This window comes from Penicillium cinerascens, assembly GCF_028974065.1.
Source record: "Penicillium cinerascens strain IBT 15544 chromosome Unknown contig_24_segment0_segment0, whole genome shotgun sequence".
In the NCBI taxonomy this organism is placed as follows: Eukaryota; Fungi; Ascomycota; class Eurotiomycetes; order Eurotiales; family Aspergillaceae; genus Penicillium; species Penicillium cinerascens.
This window is the reverse complement of record NW_026695290.1, coordinates 2,479,157-2,495,419: the sequence shown is the minus strand read 5'-3', so window position 1 is coordinate 2,495,419 and position 16,263 is coordinate 2,479,157. Positions and strand designations below refer to the sequence as shown.

Here is a 16,263-nt window from a genome sequence, read left to right as displayed (position 1 = left end):
TGGAGTCGCCCAGATTCAAGTTTCAAGTAAATCATCTCCCCGGAGGGAACAGCAGCGTACATATATAGCCCATCGCTAAAACTAGCAGCGAAAAAAAAGACTACCCGGGGGGATCCGCCAGCGAAATTTCATTCGCATAGGTCAGCTTGTGTTTGCTGTCCCGTGTACGGTGGGACTCGGCCGGCCGAGAAATCACCGCGGGCCGTGTCGATCTTGGTTATCTATCGACCGTGCTCATGGTTCCCCACCTTGCGATCTAACCCCAACTTTTGCTTTCTTTTTTCGTCTTTCCGTGGGAGCGAGACATGCTTTGATTGGTGCTTAGAGACAGCTCTTGACCGAATAGGGTGCCGTTGTCCATAAACGCGTGATGATGATCCTTGCAGGTTTGGTTCTGATGTCAGATGGAGATTCGATTTGAAAGAAACTAGTTGTACATGGTATCGGGGGTCTAAGAGCCATGAAATCATCATTTGATCCTGTCTATTGGAAGGATCGGTGCAAGCGTTCCAATCTCCCAGATATTGCTTATTGCAACATCCTTGTCGAGGTGACGACACCTAGGCAGCGCCCCCAGTGTGTCGGCCCCAGTTCTTGTAATTTCTGTTGCCAGCTCCGCGGCCCTGGCTGTGCTGAGAGCCACTGCCACGGGAGTTGTTACCGCTATTCTTCCCATGTTGATCTGAGACACGTCAGTACGCGATGAGATAAAACGACCGTCAGCATGGACACTAACTCTGGCAATTTCCAGCCCAGATCTGAGGGGCGACGTTTGCCAGGCGAGCCGGCTCGTACGCAGCAGCCTCATGGGCAAGACCGCACTCGGCTTCGTGCCAAATGGGACCGGACAGGGAGCGGGTGTCGGAGGGGAGCTCGGAGCCCAGGAGTTCGCCGTTGCAGAAGTACAACTGGTGGCCGGCCCACAGAGGCGCGATCTCGCCTGACTGGAACATACGCAGGACGGTCCCGAGGTTGGCGCGCTGGTGGTCGTAGTCGGGATTTGCGAGGAAGTCTTTGAGGCGTTTTTCGCGGATCCAAAGCATTACTGGAGGGAGTTCGCTTGGAGGGTCCATTGTTGCTGTGTGTAGAGTTAGTACGACGTCTGATGCGTTGTCAAGGCTTGTTGACATACCTTGATGAATTTGTGAGTCGAGATGAAGTGGCAATATTGCGATATGTTGATGATAGAGGAGGGAAGGATGGAAAGTGAATGATGGAAAGTGAAGATTGTAATCAAGAAGGCCCTTCTCGATGAAGCTGCCTGCCCCGTCATGGCAGCTGGTTCCTTCTATCGCTCACTTCGCGGAATAGAACATATGACACCCGTCACGAACTATAGGCATCGAGGATGTGCTTCACCGCTAAATTGCAAGGCTGCAGAGCCGCATAGCTGCTTCTGCTAGTCTCTTTCGCAATACTCGCGCTGGTCCTCAACCAATACTGCATCCCCTCTGTATCCCTCAAACATCCATTTTCATCTTTTGGTCCATTCCTGTGGTCCTCATATACTCGAACGCGAGACCCATCGAAGATGGAAATCGCTGCAAATGACCTACCCTGTTCGGCTTGCAGCTGGACCAAAAACAGTCAAGATCATTGTTCATACAAAAGCAATGTGAAGCTTTTCTACGGTGCCGGCGACCGTGGGGCATGGTCATTAGGGACCAAGTTCATCCTCAAAGAACGAGGAACAAACCCACCAATCTACGAAGGATTCAACACGCGCTTCGTTAGAGAAAACACCACCATCCCTACCCCCGCAGTGGTACAAGAATGGACAGAAGATAACAATCGCCACTTCCTGATTGCGGAGCGAGTTCCAGGCCTCACTCTGGAAGAGCATTGGCCAAACATGACCGAGGCCGACAGAGAGCAACTGGCGAAGGAGACCGCGGAATACCTGGCACAACTCCGCCAACTCCATTCACCCAAGATGCAGAGCATACATGGCCAGCCACTACATGTCGCTTTCCTCTTCTCAGGAGGCAGCAACACCCCGCACGGACCTTTATCCTCGGCCGAAGAACTGTGGACCGAAATGTCTGGGCAATTGAAGGAGATCCCCTCGAAGGTTTGCGCGCTCATTAGACAGCGAATGCCATCGCCGGAGCCGTGGACATTCACCCATGGAGATCTGGCCTTTTGCAACATCATGGTCGACCCAAAGACAAACAAGCTCTCTGGGATCATTGACTGGGAGGCATCTGGGTACTACCCGGTATGGTGGGAGTTTAGCTGCGCTGGGATAGGACTTAGCGAGGCGGATTCGCAGTGGAAAAAGTTGCTGCGCAAGTATATGGTGGATTATACCCCGGGGTATGAATTTTGGAAGGATGTCAAGGCCTGCACTTCAGGTTGGGGTTGGGACAAGGAGAGACAGAAGATACTATGGCAAGAATGTGGACTTGAGATGCCCAACGAGTAGATTTGGATAAGGAATCGTGCTGTGGTCATCAGTTGCAGAGACCTTTATATGCGTCGCCGGAAGTCTGTTTGCTTGATTATCATTTTGAAACAGATAAAACCCATCGAGCTCCCCAAGAACTTTTAGGTATTTGTTTGAGTAAACTTAGACGGACATAGAACTCGGACACCATCGGAGATAGATCTGGGCCGATCCAACTAGATTGTGGCTATCGAATGCGTTATATACTAGGCAGCCATGGTTGCCAGTATACGCAGGGTTGTATTTTTATCAGTTTCAATACATTTCTTGGGTGCCAAGTCAACATCGACTGGATGCCATCTGGAATTTGTATAGTGTATTTATTTGGGCTCAAATCAATACCGTTCAGTGACGTCTATATCCAACACTCAAATCTCGCCACGGTTGCAAGGGAAAGCTTAGAGAAAACGAAAGGATAATTCAAAAACGGATACTGGAAGAACAGAATCTCAAGGAGTGGCGGAGCTTGACGCAGGCTCCGAATCATGGTTTGTAGACTTCGGCCACCATACCATCGCATAAAGAGTCACCCCCGGACCATTCGGCTGAAGTGCAGCATCTGCAGCAACCTTGCCCCTCCCGAGAGTAATTTTTTCGACTTCTTGGAAACCTATCGAGAGGTAAAGATACCGCGAACTTTCAGTTGTGGCCTCGAGCCAAATCGGGAGGTTCTCCGACTGCGCCTTTTCCTGGTGATAGCGCATGATCGTCTTGGCGAGTCCTGTTTGATGATCAGCGATGATCAGCAAGCTGGGCGACTTGTTTGGTTGACTTGGCAGTCCTCACCTTTTCCGCGATGCTCGTACTCGGTCCCGATACTAAAGACGTAGTAGTAGCGCTTCTGGCCTCCGAGGCCCTTCCTCTTAGCCTTGTCGGTCATGCCCGAGAATTCGGTCAACAGCCGCTGTGGAATGTGAGCGCTGGTTCGGTCGTCTTTGCATGGAGACACATACCTTCAGACCCGAAAATCCGATTTTCCACAGAACGCAGATGAAGCCAGAGTAGACGAGAGTCCAGACGTTGTCAATGTACCTCCCAGGCGGGATGACGATCGAAGCGGCCTTCCACCCATCGGCCTCGGTGATGAGCGCATTGTTCATCAGTGCCGACTTGGCAAGTTTGGACCAGTAGCTTGGAAGGTATTCCAATCGCTGCTTTCGGGTCATATTCAGGAGCATGTACGCGATGATGGGGTCACTGTCGAATACGCGGCCGTTCAAGCGCGCGACGGGGTCCAGCTTGTCTTATCGCTGTCAGGAACTGTTCCTGGGTTGGGTTCGGGGATGCTCACCGTATGTGCCATGCGTGAGAGGAACCGGCGCCTGCGCCATGGTTGTCGGGGATAGGCTTGGGCTCAGGTGGGTCGGTCCATAAGAATAAAGTGGGAAACTCAGCCCTTAAGATCCTTGTCGACATGAGGAACGGCGGCAAGGAAAGTTGGGGTGTCCACGCGTCGACGTAATCACCCCTTACATAAGCTCTGTGCTGTTCGAGTACCTGGGAAATAAATAATTTGAATATTTTCACACTTCATTCATCGTCGCGACCGAGTGGAGATGATCGGAGAAGTTTATTGGGTCGGTGGGGTAAGCTGCCATGGTATCTCCATCGATAGATACATATATCACTACACTAGGCGCCGACGTTCTCTCACCAGGCACAGGCAAAAAACTCCAAAAGCTTAATTATCCAAGTAGGCAGCGTAGTAACAAAAAATGAGAAACGTTCGAAATATTTATCCAAAGAATATAATGCCTGGGAGCTTGGAGCTGCTTCGACCATTTTACATGCCCATTCTCAGACCTCAGATGTGCATAATTGTGTCGGAGCCCATATGTGCAGGATGGGATATACAGCGACCGGGAAGGGAGCAGAAATGGACAGCTGGATTACCGGCATGCTTCCTGAGAGGAAATTCAGGGCCTTCCATACGGAAGTTGAAGTGGAATTAAATTCATCGCAATACATTGAAATGATTTACCATGATTCATGATGCTATATACTTATAATGCAGAACTTCCATGTACTCATTTATATTTATCATCATGCAGCCAATATTAGCCGTCATTTGAGACATGCACTTTACAACTTCACCTGGCTGCGATCCTGAGGCCCAGCGCAGCAAGACGGCTCAGGGTGCAGAGTAGACTTGTTAAACGACTGATCCGACTGCGGCACATCCAGCGCCGGGTTCTTAGTAAAGAACCCATCCGGCTTAAGCATGACACTAACACGCTCCATCGGCATAACGGGGAAGTCCTCGATACGCGGGTTGTGGGTAAGACCGAAAGCTATACAAACCGTCAGCGAAATTGAAAAAAACAGAAAAACACTGGGAACACTTACTATGCCAGAGAACAACGTCCTCGTCCTCAACTGCGTCATTTCTCGCAGCCCACTTCTCCACCCCTTGCGATTCCTTGCTTTGGTTCGTGAATTCGCCTGCGGCGAAGAGCTCGTCGTCTCGGTACTTGGTCACCCAAATTGGGCGGGTTGCAAACTGTGCGCGCTTCAGGCCGTAGGACTTTGGGTGGGCTAGGAGCATTTGGCTGGGCGAGGTCATCAACTTGTACGCGATCGGGTGGTGCGTGATCGGGTTGATGATGTGGTCGTTGCGGATCTTGAACACGCGGTGCTTCTCCACGCTGGTCGATTCACTGCCACTAGTCTTGATGACCTTCTGATCGGTGGTGTATCCGACCAGGTAGGGGTTATTGTCATCCTCGGGCATGGGCACACTGTCTTCGTAATAGACAGTGTTCTTGTATCCGTCCAGCGCGGGATCAATACGCAATGAGAACAAATGCTGGTGGAATGGCGCCATCACGCCTGGGCCGACGTTTGTACCCCACGGTACGGTCTGACCGTTTTCATTGTCGAAGGGCACGGTGGAAAGGATACCGGTGGCGCGAACCTCGAGCTCGATGTTTGCTGCTTGGTCGAGGATGAATGCGAAGATGTATTCGTAGTTGGCGACGGTGCAGATCATCTGGACCACGAGCTGGCGGTTGCGGACGACAGTCGCGGCGCCGGTGCGGTAGTTTGTGTGCTTGTGTTGCAGGCCGTTGTCCTGCTCGTGCATGCAAATGACGTTCTTGAGCTGGATGGGCTCGCCCTTGGCATCGGTACGATAACCGTCGAAATATTTAATGTGCCCGAGGCAGTCGCAGCCCAGGGCCAGTTGGTTTGCTGTGATGCCGAATCCAACGTCACCGACGTCGAAAGCCTGCTTGCGATGGTAGGGGGCACGGGGATCTAGTAGAATTAGTATCCGACGCTACAGCAGGGGTAATCCGGGGCAAGCTGGGAACATACCTCCGTAAGGAACAGTCATCTCAGAGAATGACAGACGGTAAAAAGTGCTACGACCGTCATAGGTAATATTGTGCAACACTAAGCCCTCACGGTTGTTGAAGCCGACACGGAAACGCCACTTCTGCCATGAAACGGCGTTTCCGATAACATTAAACGAAGCACCCTCAGGCTGCTGCACAATATAAGGCTTCACATCAGTGCGCAGCGGCTCGTCCAGCAACTCGTGCGCGTATTGAATAGCAGGCACCTGCTTCCACGGCTGCGTGTCTGTGCTCTGGGTGCCTGCACCTTCGGGGAGGTAATCCATGCGCACCAGCTTGCGGGTGATGCCATCGAAGACAGGGGAGAATTTGCAGGGAAGAGAGTACTGGTTGTTTTGAGGATGGTCGACGGCCACAATGTACATATAGCACTGGAACAAGCGTCGGGATTCCTTAGCGTCGTCGGTGCCGTAGATCCACGGGTCCAAGCAGACGGTCATGCCTTGGGGCAACTTCAGTTTCTCAATCTCTGCTTTGACGGCCGGATGGTCGAGGTACATCTGCTCTATCTCCATCATCTCATCCACATCCAAGGGGCCTTGAACATCCTTGGGGAGTTCCTTGGCCGACACGACGGACTTGGAGTCAGCGTTCAACAAGGCCTTGAAGAAGGACCCGTTGTCCATGCGGTGGAACAGCGTCATCAACAGACGAGCGGGCTTGGGAGGGCGTGGCTCTCCACGGCGTTCAGCCTCAAGGTAAGGGACGACCTCATGCTTGGTGGGTTCCTGAAGATCGATGCGCTTATACCGCAACTTGACACCCGGGAAGGCGGACTCGAGGATCCGCACTGCCAGCTGGATTTCCCCAGGGGTGATGGGGTCAAATGGATGTAGGCTAGCCATTGTGTAGGAATCAATATGATACCGGATAGACGAAGCGGACAAGTCGAGGATTTATAAGTGTTCCCCACCCCCGGCGGTACCTGATCCCTTTCAAGTAAAACTTTCGACCAAGCAGGGATTCCGCCATGGTTGGCCAACCTTAATGACCTGGGCGCATCTTTGCCTCGAAGCAGTTTAGCGTCATGGAAAAATTGATAACGGCAGATGCGAGCTGCTCATTGATTGGTGGCGGTGGGTCAAACTGATTGGAGAGAGAGGCTGCTTACAGATAGAGCTATCTGAACTGTGAGGAACGATATGCACATGGTATGGTGGGCGTGATCCTGATAGCCTGGAAATCGATGGTGGACAGAGTGCGGAGATTACCGCATCGTGAATAATCATCGACTTGGCAGAGTTGGGTGGCGCATCGCCTTGCACAACATAGGGGTCCGAGCATAGGAGATAGAACTTCCATGTTTGCCTAGCAAGGCATTAAGTGCAATAAATCCTTCCTGTGCACTCTATGTGTAGTTTATGCTGATAGAATGGCCCCTCGCAAGGGACATTCCAGCCCTGGATTGCCAGGGCCCGCGCCTCGATTCCAGGTCTTTCTCTCAACTCCGCATTCATTTTAAGTACGATGAATGAGAAGATGTTTCTAGATACAATTGACATGTATTCATGTCCTCTTCTTTGGTGCTTTGCCGCGGTGGCCAAAGGGGTGATATGGCCAAGGAAGGGTGGAATTCGGGGCTGCTACGGTCCATAACAGATTCCCCTTTCAAGATCCAAACGAAGTAGCATTCCAGATCTGAAATGAGCCAGAATCGTCGCGTCTCCGTATAAATCCCCGTCGTGCCCGCTGGCGCGCGGCGTCTTCGGATCCATCGACGACGACGACGACGACGACAACAACAGCAACAACATGAAACCGACAACCGCGACCCTGTTCCTGTAAACACGGGTGCTTTCATTCATTAAAAGATTCTTACAGAATCTCACGATCGTTTCATCTGTTTTCATTCCATCTTTTGAAACAGTCCAACTCGCAAACTCTATCATTGACACTCGCACACGTTCATTTTGCATTCGTTCATCATGCTGTGGAACACATCTCTACTTCTCCTCTTGGCAAGCGCCGACTACGCGATGGGATCCCATGGCCGACACCATGCGCACCGCCATCGCGCGCGTAACTACATCAAGCCTGTTGTTGACATGATGGAGCCACGGAATTTAGCCGGGGCAGATGCACCCTTGCCCATAAAGGTGCATACCAAGGTCCAAACTATCATCAAGACCGTGTTTGAAAAGTGTGTGCCGACAAACACTGGCTTGACCACGAAGGTTCTGGACAGCTTTGTTCCTGAGCCAACCCAATCAAAGCCACCGAAGCCAGAGCCAGTGATGCCAGCGCCTACACACTCTCAAAACACAAACACTGGCTTGACCACGAAGATTCTGGACAGCTTTACTCCTGAGCCAACCCAATCAAAGCCACCGAAGCCAGAGCCGGTGATTCCAGAGCCGATGATGCCAGAGCCTACACACTCTCATAACACAAACACTGGCTTGACCACGAAGATTCTGGACAGCTTTACTCCTGAGCCAACCCAATCAAAGCCACCGAAGCCAGAGCCAGTGATGCCAGCGCCTACACACTCTCAAAACACAAAAGCTCCTCCCACTCATTCTGAAATCAAGGAGCCTCAACCCACGGCTTCTGACGAAATTACCACCATTCATATTCGCAAGACAAAAACCGTAACGACTACTGTCACTGCCACCGCGCCGGCCGTCAAAGTTAGTCCCGATGTCACTGCCACATCCTCAACCGGCACATCAGTCGAAGGACAACCGATTCCAGATGCCACGAAGACAGACAACGCACCCAACATTATCCCGACCCTCGAAAATCTGCCAGGTCAGCTGCCAGGAGATCTGATGCAGATTCTTCCCGGAGAAGCAACCGTGGTCCCAGTACCTCAGCTCCCCAACCTAGGCCAAGTCCTCTATCCCGGCGGCCAAGCAGTCCCCTCAAACCTAGACTGGACTGCCGTCCCCAAAGGACACTTCTCTGCCAAAGGGTTTGGCGGCCAGAGCTCATCGTCCGGAAGCGAAATCCACTATAAGGGGAATGTTGGCAAACCCTGGGGCAGCAACATCATCTCCGTCAGCCCCGCTGAGGCCCACCGCTACAAGTACGTAGCCAAATTTACCGGCTCAAACACCAAGCCCTGGACGGTGACAATCTGGAACAAAGTCGGCCCCGACGACAAAATCGATGGCTGGTACGGACACTCCGCACTGACATTTGTTCTCAAACCCGGCGAGACTCACTACGTTGCCTTCGACGAGGACTCTGAGGGAGCATGGGGTGCAGCGCCGGGCACGAAGGGCCTCCCAAAAGATAGCTGGGGCGGGTATACATCTACCTGGGGCGAATTCAGTTTCGGGGATGGTGAAAATAGCGGCTGGTCTGGGTGGGATGTCTCGGCTATTCAGGCTCAGCTCGCACATCACTATGTCCAGGGTATGCGCATCTGTATGGCTGATGGGAGGGGATGTTCTAGTATTACGCCCCAGGCTAAGAAGGTCGTTGATGCTTACACCGAGTCTAAGCGCCATCACGACGGGATTGGCGGGGCTGCGTCGCCTGGGCCTGTGAGGTTGGTGGTCGATATTGACTACCAAGGGTAATGGTTAACGGATAGGTGGGATGCATACTCGGAGTTTACGGTGCCTGTTCTTTTTTGGGGAGGACTGCTTGCAGCACAGATCTCCAATTCAAGGTAACTTTTTTATTTTATACACGAATCTCTTTCTTCGAATGTTCTATAAATGTTGACTTGGTTGGGCCTAGCAACAGACAGGCGCGCATTGCCCTTTTCGTGCTGCTCCCAGATTGATGCATTAATGTTAACTTCAACCAAACACCAATAGAAAATTACACGAATGAATTTTACTGCAGCCCGTGTTCTGAACATTGTCTTGAGTGCTTACGAGGTTGAATCCCGCTGGATTTAATTTATCTTATTCAGGGTCCCGTAAGATTAAGGATGCGTGGAGACGCCAACCAAGTAGATTCAATTTAAAGACATCGCTCAAGATGGCATGTTCACTCCAGATACTGCCCCTTGCTTTCTTCATGAATAACATCAAACATCGGCTTCGCACTGAACCATCCAGCAAGCGGAGTTCCAACCGTTTTGTAGGTGAAAGCCGCGTCGGCCTCGTCAATTTTCACCGTCTCTCCACCGCGACCGCTTGCCGCCGCATCTGCTAGCAGCTGTGCATAGCAGGACTTTTCCAAGCTGACAAACCAGAAGACGGCCTCTTCGACAGTCCCTCCGACGGTAAGAAGACCGTGGTTCTGCAAAAGCGCCGCTTTCTTGTTACCCAGCGCCTCGGCGATATGCTTACCTTCCTCCTCGGCCAGCACGACGCCGTTGAATTGTTTGTAAACGACGTGATCCTGAACGCCCGTTAATGATGACCTTGACAACGAAGAGGGAATGGTACTCACATTGTGAAACGCGCAGGAATCCTGCGTAATAATATCAAGCGGCCGTCCCAACGAACAAAATGCACGCCCATGCAGACTGTGACTATGCGCAGCGCAAATCACGTCAGGCCTAGCGTCATGAATCGCAGAGTGGATCATGAACGCCGCGGCATTGAGCATACGGTTCGGACCACCGTCAATGACCTTGCCGTGGTGATCGACCTGGATCAGGTCCGACTTCGTTATCAGAGAGAATGCACGACCGAACGGGTTTACCCAGAAGGTCTTGGGATCAACGGGGTCTCGGAGAGTGATGTGGCCGGCGACACCTGCAGACTTGAGTGTTCGTTCTCGTGAGTGTGGGGGTTCATAGGGTTCGCCATACCTTCATCATAGCCGTATTTGCCGAATATGCGGAACGCGGCGGCGAGGCGGCCCTTGAGATACTCGCGTTCTTCGAGTTTTGTCTCGAAATTTGGCATCGTGGGCATCTGGATTTTGACTTTGGCTGATTCCGCACCGGCCGCCTGCGTCGACTGCGGGCCCTTTGCCGGCATGGGTGTGGGGATGGTCTCGGTAGCGGTTGAGGAGGCCATTATGGGTTGGTACTTTGGGATACTGACTTGATAGATGGACTGCGAGGTTGTATTTCAATGATCTCAGATAAGTAATGAAGCGGGGTTGCTAATGTTCCATCCGTGATAGGATTATCCGGATGTTGGCCAGCCGAGGTTGCGTTGCCTTCTCCGCTTCTCCACACTGTGGCCAAAGTTTGGAGCGGATGCCCGGCGTAATACACCGAGGATCGTAACACAAGAACTAGTTTTGTTCACAATTCATGTCATTTAACTATTGTAGATGCAAAGTATCCCGAAACGTACACCCTCTGTGCAGACGCAGAATAAGAAAAGAAATACAAAGAATTATCGATCCCATGTTGTGACACCTTGAGGATCATGTTAACCAAATCAGAACATGAGAAACTCCTTATAAACGTCTATAAGGGAAGACCGGACCAATGACCTAAGTTGGTCTCTGCCATCAGAGCATCGAAGAGCCTGCTGTCGGCAGCATCCACGTTGTGACGAAGGGTCGTAGATTTATGAGGTGCGCCGACCAGCGGCTTCAGATCCGCTTCGCAGAGAATACCGGCTTCAGGAAGATGGCCGGTCTGGAAGTAGTTGCGAATGGATTTGGCAGTGCATACCGACGGTGCGGCAACGGTGGTGTGCTGGATTTGATTGACATCAGTCCCAATACAATGCTGTGCATGAAGCATCAACGGAGTGAGCTCACCCCTTCGGAGTCCTGTTGGAGCAATCCGGAACCAGGAAATTGCTGCGACATATGCTGTGCACTATGAGGCTTGGAGTTAGTGCGATTCCGTCATATAGCCGATTGAAGAGCAGTGGTGCCTACCTGTTCAGAGGTGTCACTGGATCGAGGGTATTCGATACAAACAACATCGGATGGGCAGTAACGCCACCCCAGGGGCCTTAGGCATAAGATTAGCATCATCGTGGTAGTTGGCTCACATAGTAACATACCTGTGAACTTATATTTAGCCTTGGCTTTCCAACCAATACAGGACAGCTGAATCTGGGCCCAGTAATCCCCGAGCGCCGCACTGTCGGTCTTGAGTCTATTCCACGTGTCCTGAAACTCCTCTATACCCAACTGGGCCATGTATTCAGCATCAGTGCAGAGAATAGCGGCGCTCGCGTAGAGACTATTATCCTGTCCGCGCGAGCATTCGGCCGACCACGGACCGGCGATACTGCATTCACTGGATGGACAAGCCGCAAAATGACCGCGGTGCTTGAAATCTGCCATCGTCACAGGATTCCCCTTCGCCAGCTCGCCCATATGGTATGCCAGAACATGGAACGCAAGCAAAGGTTGATAAACCGCCACGCGGAGAATCGCTTTCATATCTGTCCACGTCACGACCTCGGGTCCTCGAGTGGTCGATGCCATCACCGGAATTGACATGTTCAAAACCTGATCCTCAAGTGTCCAGTAAGCATCCAGAATGGCTTCCGGCCCTCCTTCGGCAAAGAAAGGACAGTCATTGGGCCCAACGGCGGCACAGTATTGACCGAATCGGCGGAAGATTTCATCGGCATCCACTACCGGATTTTCACCTCTGCCTCCATAGTACTTGTCCATGTTGACAACGCCATCAAGAACAACCCGTTGGACCCGATCGGGAAAGAGGGCTGCGAAGGTTGTGCCGAGAACAGTGCCATATGACCTGCCCCAGTACAAGAGCGGCTCTTGATTGACGAACCATTGCGTACGTCTCAAGATCGCACGCGATTCATCGGGGCCATGACTCTGATCGTAGGCAACCTGTGCCTTGAGGCCCTCTTTCTCACGCCATTCGCCGTGGCGCTCAATGATTGTGATCATGTCTCGTGCGACCAAGGGAGTGCTAACATACTCCATCATGGAATCATTTCCGTGGTACAAGTTTGTCATCTCCCAGACCGAACATCCGGAGTTCAGTGCCTGGGTGCGCTGCCAGTTTCTGAGCAGAGCATCCGGGCCGCTTCCAAGCATGCCTTCCGCCGCGACCTGCAACTCCCAGTTTCGCTGCGAAACATGATCTGGAAAGCAGGTCACTGCCGGCGTCGTGGAGCCAACACCGCGAGGATCGAATCCAATAATGTCAAAATACTTATCGGTGTTTTCAGGTGCAGGGAAAATAGGATCAGTCTCTGCATCCACAATTGTCTGCAAGTTGCGACCAGACAGAAAGGCCTGCAAAGTTCCAGGGCCACCAGGGCCACCTGACAATGTGGGTTAGGATCTATTTTCTGCGGCCACAAATCGACATACCTGGGTTGATCAGGACGGCGCCTCCGTAGCGGGGGTCTCCAACGGGCACTTTCGCTGGTAATCGAACAACAGCTAAAGTGAATTTTCGACTCTCGCTATCGGTGCGGTTGTAGTCCATCGGCACCTCCAGCCGAGCACATTGGAACCCATCACCGCAGTCGTGGTACTGCAGCGACTCCGATGAGGGAGTGTCCTCCCAGTTGAACACTGACGCCTCCACGACCACCGGATGGCTAAGAGGAGGCCTAAGAGCCACGAACCAAAAATAAGTCACCGCAACGAGAGCAGCAACCACCCATCGTCGTGCGATACTTGCGATACTTCGCCGTGGCGGGGATGTCTGACGGCTCGGGAGCGGGCGTCGGTCGATCGACTTCCAGTCCATGGTTCACGCGTCCCAGCGATCCACAAGGAACCCTTACAAAAACACCCAACTGAAGACGCTACAATAGGTGCAGTGTAGGAGTAAACATCAAAGATCAAATCCGCCCGAAGGGAATCAGATAAGGGAACACGGGAAGACGGCGCTGAACCATGGCTGATCGAAGGGACCAGCGAGTGGGGAACACCTGGGATCTCTGGTCTATCGTGGGCCGCCAATGTGGCGGTGTTGATCGCTCACGATACGACCAGCTGGACGATCTCATTGGGACGAGCTGGCCTTGAGTTTGGTGGGGCGTGCAGGGAAAAGAAAGCATAGACTCCGCTGATAAATCGGTGCTTTCTGATGGGTTGGCTTCGGCGCAGGGTCTGCAGGTGTGCATTTCTGTTTCTGGCTCGGGTCCGTGCTACTCGTTAGTAAAAGCATGGACACTTCGGCTGAATTCTATATATGAAGCGATAGTATACTGGAATCCCTTATGCTCCGTATTCTCTGGTGATGATTCTTTCGTCGTGCAGTCTTGCAGACCTTATGGCTAGCGATGGATCTACCGGAGCCGTCGATGACGGTGCTTTGATGACGAGTCTAAAGGCGAGCAGAAACACACCCTTTTGCTTTTTCTGAGTCTGTTACCGAAGTCTCTATTTCTAAGACAGGAACCTCATGATCTTAGCTTACCACACGCTCACTGACGCTTTGATCAGCGCTTTTGACCCTGACCTACGGATTTAGAGCTCGTCAGCTTCAATTTTCTGTCATTTTTACATCAGGGTTCACCTTCTCAAGCACACGCAAGGAAGATATCGAGATTCACCACCCTAGCTTTGGAGGAGGCGCCTGGCTGGAAGATTTCATAGAATGTTACGAATTCTGTTACGAGGATTTCGTGCTTAAAAAACAACAGCCGCTTCACGATGAGGGGTTCATCCGCGTGGGTGATATCATAGACCATCTTTACTGGCAGGTTGATGCGATCTCGACAGAGAGACGCAGAACTGAGATCAATACCCACGACTCATTCTTGACCGATCTCGCTGAGGGACAACCGATTCATCGTCGACGCTTATCGAAGAAAAGGAGCACGCTGCAGATGAAGTCTCTGGAGAATGGCGAGCAAGATCAGGGAGTGGATTCGCAGGGGGTGACGATGATCACCGCCATGATTGCGAAGCTTTGAGGGTATTTTGTCCACTGATGAGGGAAGGGAGTAAGTTCGGAAAGGCAGGACGGGTCTCTGAATGAAAGATGATTTTCAAAATCTCTGCAAATGTGCACTCTAGCCACTCTGCGGTCTTTCGTTGCGGTTGCTTGGTATTTTGAAGAAAGAGTTTTCAAACAGACCATGGAGTTCCGTATGTCCCACCATGCTGCTGTCCCGCGGATCTAGATATTTGGTTCTGGAGATACTGCCGACATCCGGCGTGTGGCCTGCTGGGCCTGGCTGGGTGGTCGCAACGGTCGTGGGCTGCTTCGAGTCGCGTTGCTTGTTGTTCCCCCTGCAACACTCGAGTCACTGCGGTCGCTGTATATGGAATGGAAGCGGTCGTTATCACGGCCACAAGGCAAGTCGGGGCCTGGAAAGTCGCAATTTCAAGTCGTTCCTGAGCTTTCAGAGGTACTCCGTCTGCAGGTCCATACAAGCCTCCATTTTCTCAAGTCTTCACTTTTTGCGTTTGAGGAAGGAGGGCTGCTCATGTTGCTGCTCGTCTTGCTGTTCATTTTGACTGTCGTACTCTTGGTCGTGCGTGGACGGATCGTCTGTTTTCCAGCTCACTGGACATTTTGGCATTTGATGACAGGCATGGTCTGTGGGATCGGAGGGTTTCGGTGGCCGAGCGCCAAGGAGGAATGTCAAAAATTTCAGCAACGAGAATTCAAGGATATGGGTTGAGGCTGTAGATGACAGCTCCAAATTTTTGATCTGCTGAGCTGTTTCTGCCGGCAAATTAGGAAAACCACACCTCGGATTCAGGCCGGTCAGGAACGGGAAGGCGGTGAATGGTGGGAAATGTTTACGATTGCCCAAATTCTACTTTCTACAAAACAGACACATTCTTGGTCGCGATCATTCATTGATGGTTTCGATTAAATCCATGATAGTTCGTCGTCGTTGATATCAATAAAAACGTGAGTATCCCGTAGCTGCCTGACGGCTTCCGGGCTGCTCTCAATCGTCAAGCGATCTACCAGCGGCCGGACTGCTCCATCTGGCGCTCAGCACGGCGCTGGGCGTGGTGCTTGACCTTCTCGCGGTCGACGAAGTCCAGACCCTTGGTCTCGACCTCACGGTCAACGAAGGCACCGATGAGGCCGGCGACGACCTCCTTGGCCCGGGCGTGGTTCTCGATCTGGCCTACAGTCAGAGTCTACGTTAGTGGGTGATTCAAGTTATTTAGAGAGATGATGATGGACGTACCGTTGCGGGCCTCGTGATCCTCGTAGGCCTTCATGGCCTCGAAGGCAGCGGCACCGCCGATCAGCTCGTGGGAGAACTTAGCCTCGTGCAGATGCTGGGGGGTGTTCTGGAAATCCTGGTAGTGCATAGCCTCCTGGGAATCGTCTGTGAAGAGCTGGAGTCAGCTAGGTGAGTTTTCATAGTAAAGAGTGGTGTCACTAACCGTCGAACCAACCCATTGTGAAGTATGTGTATTTGAAGTGGTAAGAATAGAGGTGTGATGTAGAGAGAGATGATGGAAGAAAAGGAAGAAGAGTGAGGTGAGGGTACTTATAGCCCCTCCGCCGCATCAGCTGGGCCCCTCCAGACAAACCCCTGGTTGAGCGAGAGATCCCCATCGGATACGTACGGGTTAGCGCATCCTTAGCTAGCTTGGCTGTGTAATTCGATCTCGATCCAGAATGGCGCGGTAACAAATCGTGACTCGCTAACTCGATTCGGAAGCGGATCG

General features: G+C 52.0%; 9 protein-coding genes across 9 annotated transcripts; 3 read left to right on the top strand and 6 right to left on the bottom strand.

Moving 5' to 3' along the window:
• Positions 1-560: 560 nt before the first annotated feature.
• On the bottom strand, positions 561-1,073 carry N7498_004040 (uncharacterized protein; the record flags this gene model as incomplete). The annotated part of the gene is made up of 2 exons (XM_058451102.1): positions 561-682; positions 737-1,073. 2 exons carry the CDS (start codon positions 1,071-1,073, stop codon positions 561-563), a joined length of 459 nt encoding a protein of 152 aa, XP_058310564.1.
• Positions 1,074-1,531: 458 nt separating this feature from the next.
• On the top strand, positions 1,532-2,425 carry N7498_004039 (aminoglycoside phosphotransferase family protein; the record flags this gene model as incomplete). The annotated part of the gene is made up of 1 exon (XM_058451101.1): positions 1,532-2,425. The coding sequence occupies one exon, from the start codon at positions 1,532-1,534 to the stop codon at positions 2,423-2,425; it is 894 nt and encodes a 297-aa protein (XP_058310563.1).
• A 470-nt stretch (positions 2,426-2,895) lies between these two features.
• Positions 2,896-3,777, bottom strand: N7498_004038 (GNAT family N-acetyltransferase; the record flags this gene model as incomplete). The annotated part of the gene is made up of 4 exons (XM_058451100.1): positions 2,896-3,167; positions 3,233-3,350; positions 3,400-3,689; positions 3,738-3,777. The coding sequence occupies 4 exons, from the start codon at positions 3,775-3,777 to the stop codon at positions 2,896-2,898; spliced, it is 720 nt and encodes a 239-aa protein (XP_058310562.1).
• Positions 3,778-4,528: 751 nt separating this feature from the next.
• N7498_004037 (Copper amine oxidase N2-terminal) lies at positions 4,529-6,647 on the bottom strand (the record flags this gene model as incomplete). Its single annotated transcript, XM_058451099.1, has 3 exons — positions 4,529-4,737; positions 4,793-5,701; positions 5,762-6,647. The coding sequence occupies 3 exons, from the start codon at positions 6,645-6,647 to the stop codon at positions 4,529-4,531; spliced, it is 2,004 nt and encodes a 667-aa protein (XP_058310561.1).
• Positions 6,648-7,727: 1,080 nt separating this feature from the next.
• N7498_004036 (uncharacterized protein) lies at positions 7,728-9,329 on the top strand (the record flags this gene model as incomplete). The annotated part of the gene is made up of 1 exon (XM_058451098.1): positions 7,728-9,329. One exon carries the CDS (start codon positions 7,728-7,730, stop codon positions 9,327-9,329), a length of 1,602 nt encoding a protein of 533 aa, XP_058310560.1.
• A 418-nt stretch (positions 9,330-9,747) lies between these two features.
• N7498_004035 (class II aldolase/adducin family protein) lies at positions 9,748-10,730 on the bottom strand (the record flags this gene model as incomplete). Its single annotated transcript, XM_058451097.1, has 3 exons — positions 9,748-10,104; positions 10,156-10,463; positions 10,520-10,730. 3 exons carry the CDS (start codon positions 10,728-10,730, stop codon positions 9,748-9,750), a joined length of 876 nt encoding a protein of 291 aa, XP_058310559.1.
• Positions 10,731-11,131: 401 nt separating this feature from the next.
• N7498_004034 (alpha/beta hydrolase) lies at positions 11,132-13,360 on the bottom strand (the record flags this gene model as incomplete). The annotated part of the gene is made up of 5 exons (XM_058451096.1): positions 11,132-11,365; positions 11,431-11,491; positions 11,554-11,629; positions 11,682-12,926; positions 12,976-13,360. The coding sequence occupies 5 exons, from the start codon at positions 13,358-13,360 to the stop codon at positions 11,132-11,134; spliced, it is 2,001 nt and encodes a 666-aa protein (XP_058310558.1).
• Positions 13,361-13,888: 528 nt separating this feature from the next.
• On the top strand, positions 13,889-14,534 carry N7498_004033 (uncharacterized protein; the record flags this gene model as incomplete). Its single annotated transcript, XM_058451095.1, has 2 exons — positions 13,889-13,925; positions 14,062-14,534. 2 exons carry the CDS (start codon positions 13,889-13,891, stop codon positions 14,532-14,534), a joined length of 510 nt encoding a protein of 169 aa, XP_058310557.1.
• Positions 14,535-15,540: 1,006 nt separating this feature from the next.
• N7498_004032 (DUF3759 domain-containing protein) lies at positions 15,541-15,991 on the bottom strand (the record flags this gene model as incomplete). Its single annotated transcript, XM_058451094.1, has 3 exons — positions 15,541-15,710; positions 15,774-15,917; positions 15,976-15,991. The coding sequence occupies 3 exons, from the start codon at positions 15,989-15,991 to the stop codon at positions 15,541-15,543; spliced, it is 330 nt and encodes a 109-aa protein (XP_058310556.1).
• Between the last annotated feature and the right edge of the window lie 272 nt (positions 15,992-16,263).